The sequence below is a fragment of the Chiloscyllium plagiosum genome, chromosome 2 (assembly GCF_004010195.1).
Source record: "Chiloscyllium plagiosum isolate BGI_BamShark_2017 chromosome 2, ASM401019v2, whole genome shotgun sequence".
NCBI lineage: Eukaryota > Metazoa > Chordata > Chondrichthyes > Orectolobiformes > Hemiscylliidae > Chiloscyllium > Chiloscyllium plagiosum.
The window spans coordinates 133,092,657-133,110,571 of NC_057711.1; the positions used below are offsets into that span (position 1 = coordinate 133,092,657).

The 17,915-nt window shown below is 39.6% G+C and overlaps 1 protein-coding gene across 7 annotated transcripts in view; it reads right to left on the reverse strand.

Annotated features, from left to right (window-relative positions):
* LOC122564092 (zinc finger protein GLIS3-like) overlaps nt 1-17,915 on the reverse strand; it is a 567,943-nt gene that overhangs the window by 162,799 nt on the left and 387,229 nt on the right. For all 7 annotated transcript variants that reach the window (XR_006315822.1, XM_043718654.1, XM_043718678.1 and 4 more), the window contains exon 5: nt 2,022-2,183. Coding sequence is in view for 6 of the 7 variants with exons in the window: in XM_043718654.1 (XP_043574589.1) it covers nt 2,022-2,183 (162 nt within the window). In the remaining variant the exon portion in view is untranslated. The remainder of the gene's footprint in view (nt 1-2,021; nt 2,184-17,915) is intronic.

The following is a 17,915-nucleotide window of genomic DNA, read 5'->3' on the forward strand; positions in this document are numbered from 1 at the left end:
TCTTCTCATCAACCCTATCAAGACCCTTCATATTTCTAAACACTTCTTTTCAATCTACCCTCAGGTTTTGCCATTCTAAGAAGATTCCCAAATCTCTGCAAACCTGAAATTCCTCATACGAGATTCATCCTGCTAAATCTTCTCTGTGCTCTTTCTAACACTTTGGCAAACTTCCTAAAGTTTGGGGTTCAGAAGGTGTCCAAATGACAGCAGTTCTAAATGATGACAGGAATGTTATTCTGTTGAGACAGACTAAAAATAAACTGTGCTTTGCTTGTTAGAACAATGCAGCTTGAGGGACAATTTAACAGAGCTGTTTAAAGCTACGAACGCATGGGTCAGAATCAATAATAGCACAATCATCTCCAGTAGTTAAGAGATCCATATTTAAGGGTCATTGATGCAAGATTAAATGTAAGAGATTTAGAATAGAGGGCAAAGGAGACAAAGGGAGTTGTGAGACTATGGAATTCACTTCCTTGCTTAATGGTTGAGACAGAAATTATGTTAATTTTCAAGATTGCATTGGGGAGGTGAAGCAAGAGGGAACAGGATAGTTAAATGTAATTAGAGCTAGTTAATCTTATGGAGGGCAATTCTGAAGTAAACAGGTTGAGCTGAATAGCTAAAGTTAGTTTTGTAAGATCTGCTTTTCTATCATTAATTCTGCTGCAATCCAGTAGCAACATAACTCCCTTATTTCTTTGTTGTTCTTTGGAGCTACCATACTTTGCTCATATATTTAATCTGTCAGTGATGCCGAAGGAAAACATCTCTATAGTTTACACTGATCTGTACTGAACTTTACATCAGTCAATTTGGTGTGGAAACTGCTCAGGTATTTAAACCAGCCACAACTCTCAATACTCAGCCAAATGGACTAAGATTACTTCTCAGGTTCCTGAACCCATAATGATTAGTGGAACCAAAATAACTGAGCATTAATGAAAGAGGTGAGAACTTGTGCAGCCAAACCTCATTAGTTTATGTTAAGAAATAAGGGAAGTGGATTAATTTCATAATAAGTAGGAAATTGGACTCTGACAATTCTGGCCCATCTTGAAACAGTTCAACCTCAAAGGCAGCTCAAATCCTCTGGCTTTTGCCCTGTTACACTCGAGATGATTGTTTAGAGATTACTGTTACTCACATAATTCCTGCAATTCCTCATGAAACTATTTTAACGCAGCATTTCCACTCCATTCACGTGAGTGCTCATTACTTTGCTGAGACTTCATCTCGAGCCACTTTCCTGGCAGGTTTAACCACTGGTGGTTTGCCATTACCTTGTACCCTCAGGAGCAGGAAGATGCCATTTCTATATTTATCTCAGCCAGAAAAGGAAACCATTGGCACTACTCTAAAACACACTCTCATCATCTAATGAACTGCATTAACCAGTCTCCTAAAACTTGCAGGAACACACTTATTTTAAAATACCAATGTATGTCAGTTATATCCTTAACCAAGTTCTTGGAATCATATCTCTTTTCAAACAAGAGCTGAATGGAGTGAAGGCTAAAGTCTATTAATGCATTCATCTCATATGAAAAGCCAATATTTAAACAAGTTTAGATATTTTAATTGAAAACATTTGAACTCACATAATGACAGATGAAAATAATTAACTGTTACCAATTATTTTGGGCATTTATATAATAGTAAATAGAGTTAAATAGTCAATGTGTTATGAATTATACATTCTTAAAATTATGTCCCAAGCAACATCTAATAAAATATTGAACAACAAGAAAGTTTATTTCCCTGATATAGAATATGTTATTTCTTAGTTAATAAGTGAGAAGAGCCAGAATAAATGTAACATCTTTGCAAAATATTTCATGTGTCAGAATTGCAGTATTTTAAATATCAAATTATGATTAGGAAGTGATTACAATTTAGTTGAGGCAAGACTGAAAATGGGATGAAAAAGTTAATAGATTAACATTTCTTTATGATAAAACTTGAAATTTTTTATTTTTTAACAGTAGAGTGCTGCTTTCTGAATTAAAGACTCTTACTGTGTCGAGATGTGTTCTCTGATGCTTGGCACGGTCACTTGAGTTGCTAAAAGCTTTTTGGCATCCCGGATGCTGACAAAGGTAAGGTTTCTCCCCTGTGTGACTTCGTAGGTGAATCTTGAGATTTTCCAGTCTTGAAAAAGCTTTATTGCAGCCTTCAAACTACAGGATAGGATTGAGAAACTATTGTTAGCAATCAGGAAATACCTCTGTTTTGCAAACTACAGACTTCCACTTCAGATGACGGGTCACATCCAATCCATTATCTCCTTATCTTTTCATTCCCGAAAATGAACTACTTATTGTGCATTTCCAACATGTGGTATTTTATTTTCAATAACCAATACTTGTAGAATTTCTTTGAAAATTTTCGAGGTTCCAAGTTCCACAACAGTTGCATTTTTTCAATTCATACTTTTAAGGCGAGTGTCCAGTTGTTTTGTTAAAACCATCAAAACATTGACAATACTTCTGAATATATTGGTAACATTGACTTAAAATTTGATTTTTTTCAATCTTCCTTAGAATCACTACAGTGTGGAGCAGACCACTCAGCCCAACAAGACCACACACATGTTGCCCAGGTTGGAGGGTTTGAGCTATAGAGAGAGGCTGAATAGGCTAGAGCTATTTTCCTTGGAGAGTTGGAGGCTGAGGGGTGTCCCTATAGAGGTTTATAAAATCACGAGGGACATGGATAGGGTAAACAAGCAAGGTCTTTTCCTTGGGGTGGGGGAGTCCAGAACTAGCGGCCATAGGTTTAGGTGAGAGGGGAAAGATTTAAAAGGGACTTAAAGGACAACGTTTTCACACAGAGGGTGGTGCATGTATGGAATGAGCTGCCAGAAGAAATGGTGGAGGCTGGTACAAGTACAGCATTTAAAAGGCATCCAGATGGGCAAATGTATAGGAAGGTTAGAGGGATAGAGCCAAGCGCTAGCAAATGGGACTGGATTAATTTAGGATAACTGGTCAGCATGGACAAGTTGGACTAAATGGTCTGTTTCCATGCTGTACATTTCTATGACTCTATGGCTCTCCAAAGACCATCCCTGTAGCCCTCCATTTTCCATGGCTAATCTACCACATCTCTGGACACTAATGACAATCCACCTAACCTGCACATCTTTGGACTGTGGGAGAAAACCAGAGTACCTTGAGGAAATGGGGAGACTGTGCAAACTCTACACAGTCACCCAAGGCTGGGATTGAATTCGGGTCCCTGGTGCTCTGGGGCAGCAGCGTGAACCACTGAGCCACTGTGCTGCCCAATCTTCTGCCTAGTTTCAATAATCGCACCTTGTAGATAAGAAATATCGATAGAAGCTTTGAAAAGTGATTTCTCATGCTGGCCACCACAAAGATTGTATTCAAAGGGTATAAATAACAAATAACTAGATTTTGTTGGGAAAATAACGATGTCATTATGATAATGATGACTAGTGTGAAAATTGACCATCAAGTTTAAGGAGTTAGGAGATACATTTTTATGAACTTGTCAGATTTGAACATTGGTTCCTCATTGTGACAAGTTAACAAGATTGATTAACAATCTTTTAACAACCTCATAAGGTTAATGAAATGCTAGTTAATAAATAATTGAACTTTCAGGAAGTTAATCCTTCTGAGAGAATTTATCAAAGTCAAAATTGACCATCAAGTTTAAGGAGTTAGGAGATACATTTTTATGAACTTGTCAGATTTGAACATTGGTTCCTCATTGTGACAAGTTAACAAGATTGATTAATAGCAACAGTATCCTTTTAACAACCTCATAAGGTTAATGAAATGCTAGTTAATAAATAATTGAATTTTCAGGAAGCTAATCCTTCTGAGAGAATTTATCAAAGTCAAAATTGAAATCTAATTCCTTACTTTTCCTTTTCTGTCTTTTCTCTTTTAATCCAATCTTTCCTTCCTTTTCTTTATTCGTCTTTTGGTACTTGAATAATTGTATTCCAACTTGCTTCTGTCATTATTCTTTTTTCTGTTTAGTTTCTCAATTCTTCAGAACATTGATTAAGTATATAGACTGATGTTCTCATTGTACACCAAAACAAAAGGATTAGTGTGCCTTGCAGCACCATTATCACTTTCGATAAACTGCCACACAATTTTATTTAACAACAATGACATTTCATCGCACTTTTATCACAATAAAACATCCCAAGCTGAATATTGAGATGAAATGTCTCACTGACAGGTGTGTCATGAACTCCTCCTAAAAATTGAAGACCATTGCAGCAAGTTGCAAATTCAAACATTGTTTTAATGAGAAATGGGTGAGTTCCTCAATAAATATTTCTCCTCTGTGTTTACAATGGAGAAAGACATGAAGACTAGTGAACTTGGGGAAATTAGTGGTGATATTTCGGGGTCAGTCCATATCACAGTAGAGGAGGTGTTGGATGTATTAGAATATATGTAGGTGGATAAATCTTCTGGTCCTGACCAGACATATCCAAAAACACTGCAAGAGGCTAGAGAAGAAATTGCGGGGGCCCTGGCTGATGTTTTTGTACCATCACTAGCCACGGGTGAGGTTCTGGAAGACTGGAGGGTAGCGAATCTTGTGCCATTATTTAAGAAGGCCTGCAAAGAAAAGCCTGAGAAATATAGACCATTGAGTTTAACATCTGTGTTATGTAAGTTACTTGAGAAGATTCTGAGAAATAAGATCTACATGCATTTGGAAAGTCAGGATTTAATTATGAGTAGTCAGCATGGCTTTGTGAGTGAGAGATCATGCCTCACAAATTTTTTTAGAGTTGTTTGATGAAGTGACCAAGAAGGTTGACAAGTGCAGGGCAGTAGACATAGTCTATATGGATTTTAGTAAGGCCTTTGATAAGGTTCCACATGGTCGGCTGGTGTGGAAGGTTAGATAGCATGAAATTCAGGGGGATCTGGCAAATGGGATACAAAATTGGCATGATGGTGGGAAGCAGAGGGTAATTGTGGAAGGATGCTTGTCAAACTGGAGGCTTGTGATTAGTGAAATGTCTCAGTGGTCGGTACTGGACCCATTACTGTTTGTTATTGATATCAATGATTTGGATAAGAATGCACAAGGCATGATTAGTAAGTTTGCTGATGATACTAAAATAGGAGGTATCATAGACAGTGAGGAACATTACCAGAAATTGCAGCAGAACATTGATCAGCTGTGGAAGTGGGCCGAGGAAAGGGAAATGGCACTTAATATAGATAAGTGTGAGGTCTTGCATTTTGGAAAGTCATGAAAAGTTCCATGGTGAATGGTAGGGCCTGAAGGAGTGTAGTGGAGCAGAGGGATCTTGGAGTTCAGATTCACAGTTCCCTGAAAGTGGAGTCCCAGGTAGACAAGGCAGTGAAGAAGGCTTTTGGCATATTGGCCTTCAACAGTCAGATATAGAAGTTGGGAAGTTATGTTGCAGTTATACAGAATGTTGGTGAGTTTTTGTTCAGTTTTGGTCAGTTTGCTATAGGAAGGATGTTATTAAACTGAAAAGAGTGCAGAAGAAATTTACAAGGATGTTGCCTGGAGTCAATGGTCTGAGCTATAGGGAGAGGTTGGACAAGCTAGGACTTTTTTCGTTAGAGCGTAGGAGACTGAGGGGGATCTTAGAGAGGTGTATAAGATCATGAGAGGCAGGGATAGGGTGAATGCACTCAGTCTTTTTCCCAGGGTTGAGGAATCATGGACTAGAGGGCATCAGTTTAAGGTTAGTCGGGAAAGAATAAAAGGGAACCTGAGGGGAAAGCTTTTTTACACAGAGGGTATTACACATATAGAATGAGCTGCCAGTGGAAGTGGGTGAGGCGGGTATATTAACAACATTTAAAAGGCATTTGGATAAATACATGGATAGGAAAGGATTAGAAGGACATGGGCCAAGTGCAGGGAAATGGGGTTATAGTGGATGGACATTTTAGTCAGCATGGACCTGTTTGGGCCAAAGGGCCTGTCTCCGTGCTGTAGGACCCTCTAACTCTATGACTCTAAATTGACAAATAATGTATTAAGATATGGGCATTAAGGGAGGCATTCAAATAACAGACTTAATGGGTGGGTCTTTGAGTCAAGAGAACCCATTTAGAAAAGGTGAATTTCACAATAGAGTGGTGAAGGTCTAGGGTGGCGAAGGAAACTAGCCTGCACCATTTCCAATCTGGCTGGGATAGGTTACACACAGCTTCTCTCAATTTTCATGGAGTCAGGCCAGGTTGTCCATGACTTGTAATTCACAAGATCTCAGGCATGAAGAACCAATGGTCTGGATTCAGAAAGTTTATTTCACCTCCATGGTCCCTATTAACATTCCATGTCAACACATACCAACCCATGCTCCCTACCCTTGCCTTCTAACTTCAATGGTCTCTCTACTCTCCAGGACAATTCGCATTGTTATTCAAAGAGTGTACTCTATGTACTGAACTAATGAATCCTGCAATAGCAACAGCATGTGTGAAATGTCCTGGAAGAAAACATCCATTTATTTGCATTTGGAAAATAAAACTAGTGTTTATCCAACCTTATAAATGTCAATCAAACAGATGAATTAAACAGCACCAACAGAAGCTTTAAGTACTTAACACCTCTTGAGCTGGGCTATCAGCCATGCTTGATGGGGTGTGAGTTGATGTGAGTTTGGCACGAAGCAGTGAAGTAGCAGGGCAATGGGTAGGGAGGACAATAATTAGACTCCTTACAGTATGGAAACAGGCCCTTTGGCCCAACAAGTCCACACCGACCCTCCGAAGAGTAAACCACCCCAACCCTATGTTTACCCCTGCCTAATGTACCTAGTACTACGGACAATTTAGCATCTTTTGGATTGTGGGGGGAGAATGTGTAAACTCCACACAGACAGTTGCCCGAGCCTGGAATCGAACCCAGGTCCCTGGTGCTCTGAGGCAACAGTGCTAACCACTGAGCTACCATGTTGCCCCACTAAGCTATCGTGTCGCCCCACGTGTGGGTGAGGAGTACAGGGCCGAAAACGAAAGCAAGCAACTGGGACAAGGTCCCACAGAACTGAACTGAAGCAAACCTTTTAACCAGCCATCCTCAGAACTTGTGAATGCCTCCAGTCTGACTTTGGGATATCCTTTCCTCCTATCAACTTCAATTTTAAATTATCACATTTTTGTTATTTCTTTTCATTGTTTCATTTTCTCTCTCTCTGCAACTCATCCTGTCTTGCAACTGCCTCCACCCCATTCTCCACAAACTTTGTGCCCCTCACACTTGAATCTTGCCAGCATGTTGCCTTTCCTTTGAATTTAATTGAATTAGCTTTATTATCCCGTGTACTCAAATGACTACCTGTTGCTCCACTATTGGCAGTCTCTTCAGTCACCTAGTACCTCATTCTTTGTGGTGCTACCCATGATCAATTCCACTTCCCTCCTCTATCAAAAACTTCCTTAAACATACTCCCTCAATCAAGAATCTTCCACAACATATTCCTCAGAGTAATGTTCATGAACTATATCATAATGAAAATAATAAAATATCAAGCTGCTTCATGCTGTCATTATTAAGTAGGGAATTTTATTTTCTTACACTGCACATTTAACTTGTGGTTTGATGTTGCATGGTTGGTATGTCAGCATACCTTAAAAAGACATGCTCAATAATGTATCCCAGTACATGACTTGAAGATATAAAGGACTGAGATTCCATCTTATGTAGGTTCACTTGAAGCACAATGTGCTATTTGAATCATATGCTTCTGCTATAACCAAAAAAGCCTATAACTCACCCAGATATTTGTGGGTCTGTGAAGAAATATTTGAATGTAATATCTAGCTGTAGTAAATGCCAGTGGACCATTCAATGCAATGTTATCCACACCTAGTTTTTATGTTATGAGGAACAACATAAGCATTATTACAGCATCAGGTGAAGATATCTTCCTGGAGCCAATATCATGGTTAGCAGCAGTGACCATCTATAAAGAGGAAGTTCTATGACCTCATTTGCAGATATTTAGAAAACTAATTGAAGATCAACTATACAACAACTTGGGACATCAAAACATTTGGATAATCAGAAGCATCAGCTTCCGTGATATCAGACAGCCACACAGATCTGAAGACCAGCCAGAAGACAGAAGCAATTTCTTTCTGATTAAAATCCAAGTCTTTTTCCAGATGTACAAAATGATTCTCTGATTGCTTGAATTAAAACTAATAGAAGTCTGAAGTTATAATCGGCTGAAAACAAAAGGCTCAAGCCTGTATATTACCTGGCTCTCCCTTCTTAAACGAAAGGAAATTAAAAACAAGAGCCTGCTGTTCCAATTTCTGAAAAAGAACACCAACTAGCTGCTGAGTGGTCCTCACATCACGGCTGCAGAACATATGCATTGGCACTTCAGGCGAAGATACCTCATTGCAGGCAGTACGTAGATAGCACTACATTTATGTTTAAGCACATTTACAATAATTCCTTTAAACTTAAGCATGGTCAGTAATGTCACACATGGAACATTGGCCCCAAATAGTTCAGAATTAGTGCATTACAGAAGAAGGCCATTTGGCCCATTGTACCCAATAGCATACAGCGCTGGCCCAATCATGAGTAAAAGAGCTGAATTCCAGAAGTGAGGTAAAAGTGACTGCAGTGGACATCATGACAGCAGAGTTTGACATAGTGAGTTTCAATAAAATTGGAGTCAATGAGAATCGCTGGGAAACTCTTCATTGGTTGGAGTCACTTTTTAAAAAATTTAACCTATTTTTCTAATCAACTTGCTCAGAGATGTTATTAATGACCTCTAGAGCAGGTGGGATTTGAACTGAGCCTCCCAATTGCAGGGGGTAGGGATACTCCCACTGCACACATGAGATGTCCACTGGTTGGAGTCATACCAAACACAAAGGAGAAAGTGAGGACTGCAGGTGCTGGAGATCAGAGCCGCAGAAAAGCACAGACGGTCAGGCAACATCTGAGGAGCAGGAGAAATGACATTTCAAGCATTCCTGAAGAGCTTATGCTCGAAATGTCGACTCTCCTGCTCCTTGGATGCTGCCTGATTGGCTGTGCTTTTCCAGCACCACACTCTTCAACCCTAATACAAAGGAAGATGATTGTGCTTGTAGGAGGCCAATAGATTCAGCCACAGGATTTCATTGTGGGAGTTACTCAGGGTAATGTTCTAGGCTGATGCATCATTAACCGTTCCTCCATCATAAGGTCTGAGACAGAGGGGGCTACACATGATTGCGACTTTCAGTCACATTCATGAGTCAATGTATTCACTTTAGCACAAGAGCTGGACAAAAGCTTGGTTTGGTTAGAAGCTTGCAACATTCCCATCACACAAGTGACAAGCAATGGTAATTTCCAATGAAGGAGAATCCAACCACCTCTTTTTGACATTTAATTACATTAGTGTTACCAAATCCTTCAGCAACAACTTCCTGGGAGTCACAACTGACCAGAAACCTCACTGGAGAAGTCACATAAATACTGTCTTTACTAAAGCAAGCTTGAAGCTGGCTATTCCACAGTGAGAAACTTGCTTCATGAGTTCTCAAATCCTTTTCTTCATCTACAAGACAGTCAAGAGTATGATGAAAATTCACAGCTCCGGATGATAGCTCCTTTGCTTTACAGTGAGAATCTGACTGCAATTTCTACATTTTAAATTGAAAATAGGTTTTCAAACACCTTCTCCCTTACATCCTTACATCTTAGCTGTTTTTGAGCTGGAAGATCTCTGATTGACTCTCCAGCATCAAGATTGACTCTGATTGACTCTCCAGCATCTCCTACCAACCCAACCTTAATTGGCAACACAGGAACAGGAGGTGTCCATTCAGCCCCTAGAGCCTGTTCCACCATTCAATGAGATCATAGCTGATCTGTGGCCTAACATAATATACCTGGCTTTGGCCCACATCCTTTAATACCTTTGCTCAACAAACAATTTATCCATCTCAGATTGTTGAACCCACCTCTTGCCATCAATTGGTTGCTGTGAGTAAATCACTTTGTTTGATAGTTCTGCACATCTGACACCCATTGGAGCCTGACAACTGGGTTCAGAGGCCCATTGGGATAGTCTATTCCTGAACTTATTGAGCAAAGCTGACTGTAAGGCCCTTACTGTGGTGAGCCTTGGATATTGCCTTTGGGCATTTATCACAACAAATTGATTTCACGTCCACTCCATGTCACAACCCAATTTCTTCTCCAATACTATCTCAAAGCTGGTGAGGTGGTACAACAATTCCAGCAAATTATCTTACAAAATGGTCAAGCATGAGTTTGTATTTAAATCCTTCATGTATTAAATTCTTGATCTCTATGGTTGTTGTCATAGGAGGAAGCAAACAGTAAGGCAATTATTTCTTCACAGCATAACATTCATAAAAGGGAAATTTCTTGGGTTAAGACCATAAGAAATAGGAACAGGAGTAGGCCATTCAGCCCCTCGAGTCTGCTCTGTCATTCAATAGAATCATGGTTGGTCCAATGATTTACAAACGTGGCTGGCTGTTTTGACTATTTGATCTTTCAACTGCAGATAGTGCTTGGAAAGGAAGGGAAAGGAAGGAAGAAAACAAATCTGCATTCGCATGAAAAAATCTTCATGTAATGCGATTATTGCACAATGGGTAAACATAGTGCAACTCTTTCAAAAACATATTTAAAGAGGGACATTTTATGATCATGTTACTTTAGGAGCAGGGAATAGCAAAGCTGAAAGAAAAATTTTCCAATTCACTCATGTTATCAACATATCCCAAAAATATTTAATGGCCAATGATCACCTCTAAAGGACAGTCACTAATATAACAAAGGGAAACACAGCAATTAAATAAATGTATCAAGTCGGCCTTCTTCAGAACTGAATAAGAGTCACTCTGGACTTGAAATACTAATACTGTTCCCCTCTTCACACATGCTGCCAAACATGCTGAATTTTTTCATCGTACTGGTTTTAATTTCAGATTTGCAGCATCAGGAGAATTTTCCTTTTATGAGAACATCAACAGGTGTCACAGCATGATCCTGTAATGTTAGTGCAACACTGAGCAGCAAATGGATATCAGTGATGTTGGTTGAGAGGTGAATGTGGCTCAGACTGTTGGGATAACACTACTCTTTTTCCATACAATGTAACAGAAAGTTGCTTGCCTACAGGAGAGACCACATGTGCTTTGGCTTAACTTCTTACCTGGAAGACAGCAAATCCAAATGTTCAATGCTCCCTTGGTATTATACCAGGGTGGCAACCTAAACTGTATGGTAAAAACTCTGAAAAGGTTTGAAACTCTTGGACTGAAGAGAGGAGAGTGCTACTGCTCTAACTATAAACTGAAACCATGGCAAAAACTTCAACATCAATGACTTTCAAGTACTATTTCTGACCTGAAGTTATGAACTTTTTTGTGGTAATCAATTTTCAATCTTCATAGGTTAAAAAAAATGGTTACCAATGTGGAGTGAGATTTATTTCACATGTAGAATCAATAATCACATGTGATCCCAATTCAATGTGATATTTTGCTGCCTTAGCTTTATGTGTATACACTATCTAAAGGCAAACAGTATTGATATTCTTCAGATCAGGTTTCAGTACTGTCTCTGATGTCCGTGAAACTGAAAACATGAAGGATTGTGTGTCAAGTAGATGCCATTTGACTTCAATTAGAAGCAGAGAGTACAAAGTTGGCCAATTCTATCAGTCAAAGTCCCACACAGCCCTATTATTAGACAGAGGTCAATGGGAGATGCTGTCTATATAACTTGACAGGCAACTTTATACTCAAGACCATATTAAACCGTCTGACAACTTAATTACATACATGAACAAACTTGGAAAAATGAAGAGTTTTGCAATACTATGTTAGACTAACACTTGCAAAGCTATAGAAATAAGTCTGAGCTTCAAAGCAAACCTCAGTTTCATATTTTCCCTCCAAAAACTTTGAAGGCTGCAAGTTAGTTCATAATTTATTATTCTTTTCATCACTGCAGTTAAAGGCCTGCCACAGTTTAATCATTCAGTCAACAACACATTTGTAATGGTATGACCAAGCTGTCTGTAGTAGACATGAGTTCAAAGGAGAAACCTGTCATATATATGTCTAGGTTCGATATGAGCCATACTGGTGAACATAAGACCAGAAATGGCAGGCTTGATACAATATGACTTTTATTCCATGGACAGGTTAAGTCGCATGTTGTGGCATTATAAGTCATTACCATGGATTTCAAGAAAGTAGATCCTGGACTTAAAGGGTTGAATAACTTCTTTTTTTGCCTTTGCCCTTTAGGATTATTTCAATTAATAAGTATTAAATGAAATAAGAGTTAACTTGGCTATGATTCCTTGAAAAAATAATTCCATTTATAAGGTACTTTTCACAGCCACTGAGTGCTTCAAAGCATTTTGCAGTCAACAAAGTGCTTAAAAGTTTAGTCACTGTTGTAGTGCAGCAAATTTATGTTCAGAAGATTCCCACAAAGTTGCCCATTGTCATTGGGAAACATATGCCACAGATTGTGATAACTGGAGGTGCAATATCAGGATTGCTACAGAGAGCCTCTGCTTTGAACTTGTGATCAGCAGGAGAGTCAACGTTTTGAACATAAGCTCTTCATCAGGAATGTGGTCAAGACATCGATTCTCCTGCTTCTCAGATGCTGCTTGACTGGCTGTGCTTTTCCAGCACCACACTTTTTGACTCTGACCTCCAGCATCTGCAGTCTTCATTTTCTCTCCATTGTGCTTGCATTGCCAAGACATACCAGGCTATGGGCCAACTGCTAGAAATGGAATTAGAATAATGAGGTGGTTGCATTGATTGGTTTGGACATGATGGGCCGAAGGGTCTTTTTCTGTGTTGTGAATCTCTAGGACTCTATGTTCTTTGAGACTGAGCAAAAAGCCAAATTGTGAGAGAAAAGGATCATAGCATCCCTACAGGGGGAAACAGGCCATTCGGCCCACCAAGTATATGCCAACCCTCCAATCAGCATCCCACCCAGACTCACCCCATCCCTTTAATCCTGAATTTCCCATGGTTAATCCACTCAATCTGCATATCTATGGACTGTGAGAGGAAGCCAGACCACTCAGAGGAAACCCCTGCAGACATGGGGAAGAAAGTGGAAACTCCACACAGACGGATGCCCAAGGGTGGATTCAAACACAGGTCCCTGGTGCTGTGAGACAGCAGTGCTAACCACTGAGCCACCATTGTCCCAATAGTGACTGCGCCTTCACCTGTATCAACTGTAGGAGGATTTACTGATTACATAAAAGTATGAGCGCAATTTACCATTGAGCTTACAAGCAATGAGTGTAACTTTCCTAAACTCTACATCCATGAAGAACTGCCAAGAGAGAAAGTCCGATTGAAGTTTTCATGCACAAGCAGATCATTTAAACAATTTGACATGTGGTTACATCACTAACCCATTCTTAACATTCCTTCCTTTCAGTTTTCATCTTTTGCAACTGAATTTTTTAAAGAATGCAGAGGTAGTAATGATAAAATTCACTCTCAAATGATAGGCTGTTAAAATAAAATGATTTTCATTTTGAGATTAATGACAACTCAGATTACAGGAGATAAAACAACATTTCCAACCATCTTTACAAAGTACTGCAGTGAGAATGGTGGGACAGTCCATACAAACCTAGTTTCCTGCTGTACTCTACTTTAAAACTAGAACAACAAAAAAAACATATTCTCTACTTTGGCAAACTTTAGATTAGATTCCCTATAGTATGGAACCAGGTCCTTTGCCGCAACATGTCCACACTGACCCTCTGAAGAGTAACCCACCCAGACCCATTCCCCTACCCTATATTTACCCCTGACTAATAAACTATCACTATGGGCAATTTAGCATGACCAATCCATCTTATCTGCACATCTTTGGATTGTGGGAGGAAACCGGGTCACCCAGAGGAAACCCGCACAGACACGGGGAGAATGTGCAAACTCCACACATACAGTTGCCTGAGTCAGGAATCAAACCCAGGTCCCTGGTGTTGTGAGGTAGCAGTGCTAATCACTGAGCCACTGGACCGCCCCAAACTTTAACAAACTGCAAATACGTTGGGCAACAAACCAGTTATTTGAGAATCCCATCACAAGAAGATGGGAGGATTTGACATCAATAAAATCGGGAACTAAAGTCTCATGCTGACTGAGTAAAATTGTCTATTTTCATAAAACTTCCAACTGGTTCACTAATATTCTTTAGGGAAGGAAAACTATCCTCCTTATCTAGCCTGGCCTGCATGTGAATCCAAACCCACAACCATGCGGTTGACTTATAATTGTGCTCTGAAATTGCCGATCAAGTAATTACATAGAACTTAAAGCTATGCCCCCTCGTAATAGCTGACTCCATACGTGGAAAAAGGTTCTCATGGTCAACCCTATCTAAACCCCTAATCATCTTGTACACCTCTATCAAGTCACCTCTAAACCTTCTTTTCTCCAATGAAAACAGCCCCAAGTGCCTCAACCTTTCCTCATACGATCTTCATACCATACCAGGCAACAATTCAGTTGCATCAACTTCTGAAGAAGGGTTAGACCCAAAACATTGACTTCTCCACCTCCTGATGCTGCCTGGCTTGCTGTGTTCTTTCTGTTTGTCTACTTTGGATTCCAACATCTGCAGTTATTTTGGTCTCACAGCAACTACTATGATGTCTCAATAATAAAGGAACGAAACCAGACAGAACACCTTGCGTCGAGTCAGACGCCAGAAATGACAATGGTCAACTCAGCAAAGGCATAGAGTGAATTTTGGCCAGGGGAGCTCAAAGTCCATCACCACATGTGGCTTGACATCATGCTTGCTTGATTGGCACAATATCGATAGGCATTCACCACATCCACAATTGACACTCAGAAGTGTGAATATGCACCATCTACAAGATGCGCTGTAGAAATTCACCAAGGTCCCTTTAGACAGCAAACCCCATGACCACTACCATCTGGAAGGAAAAAGGCAATAGATAAATGGGAATATCACCACCTGGACATACCCCTCGAAGCAAATCACCATCTTGACATGGAAATATATCACCGTTTCTTCAGTGTCGCTGGGTCAAAATCCTGGAATTTCTCCCGAAGGGCATTGTGGGTCAACCTACAGCATATGGACTGTAGCTGTTCAAGAAAGCGACTCATCCCCACCTTCTCAACAGCAACTAGGGCCAGGCAATAAATGCTGGCCCAGCCAGTGATGCCCAGATCCCCTGAGGGAAAGTAAAAGAAAACTTAACTCATTTAACATACTTTCTGATGTGGATGTGAGAAATAACCAATTGATTTCCAACTGGAAATGAGAAGGCAATTGTATTAAAGCAGTCACTTTTTTCTCCAAAGTAGATTTTGCCATTCTTTTGCACAAACAGGGCCTTGAACTAATACAATTAGCCTGTGAAATTTTGAGATCTTGATTCCTCTCCCTGTTACAGGTAAATGAGTTAATGCCTTGACTGAAATAATGGAAAGGAAATTTCATACAATTCGAACAAATTTTTGGCATTGTTGTCCAAAGGTGAAATTTCAGTGCTGGCTGTGACAGCATAAGTCACTTTGTAATGACATCAAGGCCATTACCTGAGGTCTGGTGACCCTCAGATTAAATCACCACCAGTTTCTTCTCTCTAGTAAGAGAGCAGCTCCTGTGGTCTGGTAAGATTATGATGACAACACGTAAGGCCATCTCAAAACAGAATTGAATCATAATAAATCTACTTTGGCACTCTTGCAGAATTTGCAATAAAAAAAGAATTTGCAGATTTTAAACAATACCTTTGCCTAAAATAAAGGTGATTTTGCTTGAATAGTTTGTTCAGACATAATAATCTAAAACAAAAAAAAAGTGATGGCAGAACAAAAACATTTAAGATGTATCTTCCGTTTCCATGAAAAGATGGATTTGGATATGTATGTTGGATTGTTAGCCTGGTCACAGAGAACAAGCAGTTTTAATATCTTTTACTGATTCCCCCAAACCAGGAGTTTTCTTAATCAACAATGCAGATCCCAACAGAATAATTTTATTTGTTCAGTAATGTTTTGTTAAGATTTTATTTGTGTTGTGGTTAAAAAATTAAATTACATGCTGAAGGTTTCATTTTATCCTAAAGCTGGTATGTGCTACTTGTATTTGTGCAATTGCATACAAATTCAAACCATACAGGACCACATAAAATGTAATTTCCTGACTGCTTTCATTTCCTGTTTTCCCGGCTCTCTCTTAATGAGTCTCAAATAAAAGGATTATACCTATTTACATTACATGACTTGTGCTCAGAATATAAAGTGGAGACATTCTGAGCCCTTTAACAAGCTCAACATTTGATGCCAAATCAACGTACAGCAAAATGCATCAGAAATTGTTTCAATCTATGCCCGCTTGATTTTTCCTTGCTTTCATAATTTCAGCCTGCTTCACTGCTGATTACAACGGCATTAAAATTGAGTCTGGTTTTGATAAAGGCAGGCTGGTTTGATCTTTCCATATCTCTGCTGTACATTTTGTTAAGGTGCTAACTTTTCTGTTGTCAGCCTTCACTTAAAGCCACTTTTCTTCACTAACAATGTCAAATGTAAAAAGTGTACAGACTGGGCAGAGTGCTGTGAATATGAATACTCGAACGTTTCAAATATTTGTAAATTAACTTTGAAATGCTGACATAGTGGATTCTTGTTATGTCACAGTACAAGAGACAAAAAAAATAGACAATGGGTCAAACTCCTAACTCTCTGCATATCTGTGGATGAAATGTTGCAGTCAAACAGGTCAGACATAAACCCATATACCATGTTTGGAAAGACGAATCTGCATCAGCTAAGATAGGCAGACATACAGCATGCCTTACAGTTATACTTCCATCATCGAAAGGAAAAATTTGGGCTTTGGAGTAATTCCACGGATTTATATCACTTAGAGCCTAGGAGCAGATTACTGCAGATGCTGGAATCTGCCAATGCTGGAGATCACAGTGGGTCAGGCAGCATCCATGGAGAGAGAGCAAGCTAATGTTTCGAGTCTAGGTGACTCTCCATCAGAGCTGATATGAAGCATGGCGTGGGCAGCATTTATACAATATTGGGATGGGGTGGAGGTGGTGATGGGAGGGAGATTTGGAGTGCTGAGATAGAGAGAATGGAATCTGAATTACCAACATCCTTTCTCTCCCAATATTCCAACCCCAACCCTCCACACTGTTGCACCAATCCTGTCCCCTCCCCTTCAGCTCTGATGAAGAGTCATCTAGACTCGGAACATTAACTTGCTCTCTCACCATGGATGCTGCCTGACCCGCTGTGATCTATCTTTGTTTACAGACATTTAGAGAATGTTATGTATCTGGACTTTAATATATTTTAAATTTTAAATAATGATTTTATATTAGACACATTGGGCATAACTTCAATCTTGCTCATCCAATTGGATCAAGTGCAATGCTCATTTGACAGCCCACTTGGGTTTTACTCCTCATTGATTTTAATACACACTAAAATAGATTGGGTTTCAAATCAGAATTCAACTTGACCCTGTCTATTTGTTACTAAGTTAAAATTACTCCTCAATGGAGTGGATTTTAGAGGGAGGGAGGGCATGTAGATTTCCTCAGATAAATTGCCTAAGTATCAGCATCTTGTCGATATAAAATCCAGCTGTTCTGCAGTGATGTCATGGTTGGAGGATGCTAACATTAATCAACACAAGCAGAGAGTATCGAAAAACTCAAAAACACCGATGCCCACACCCCCAGCTCCTGTTTTGTACAGGTTACTCCCAACATAGCCAACCCATTTTCAACCCTTTTCACTTCTCGTTAGCATCCCAGCCAGCATTTATCTCTTTCTCTCTCAGCTTATCATTAGCTATCCATTTGCTTGCCTATC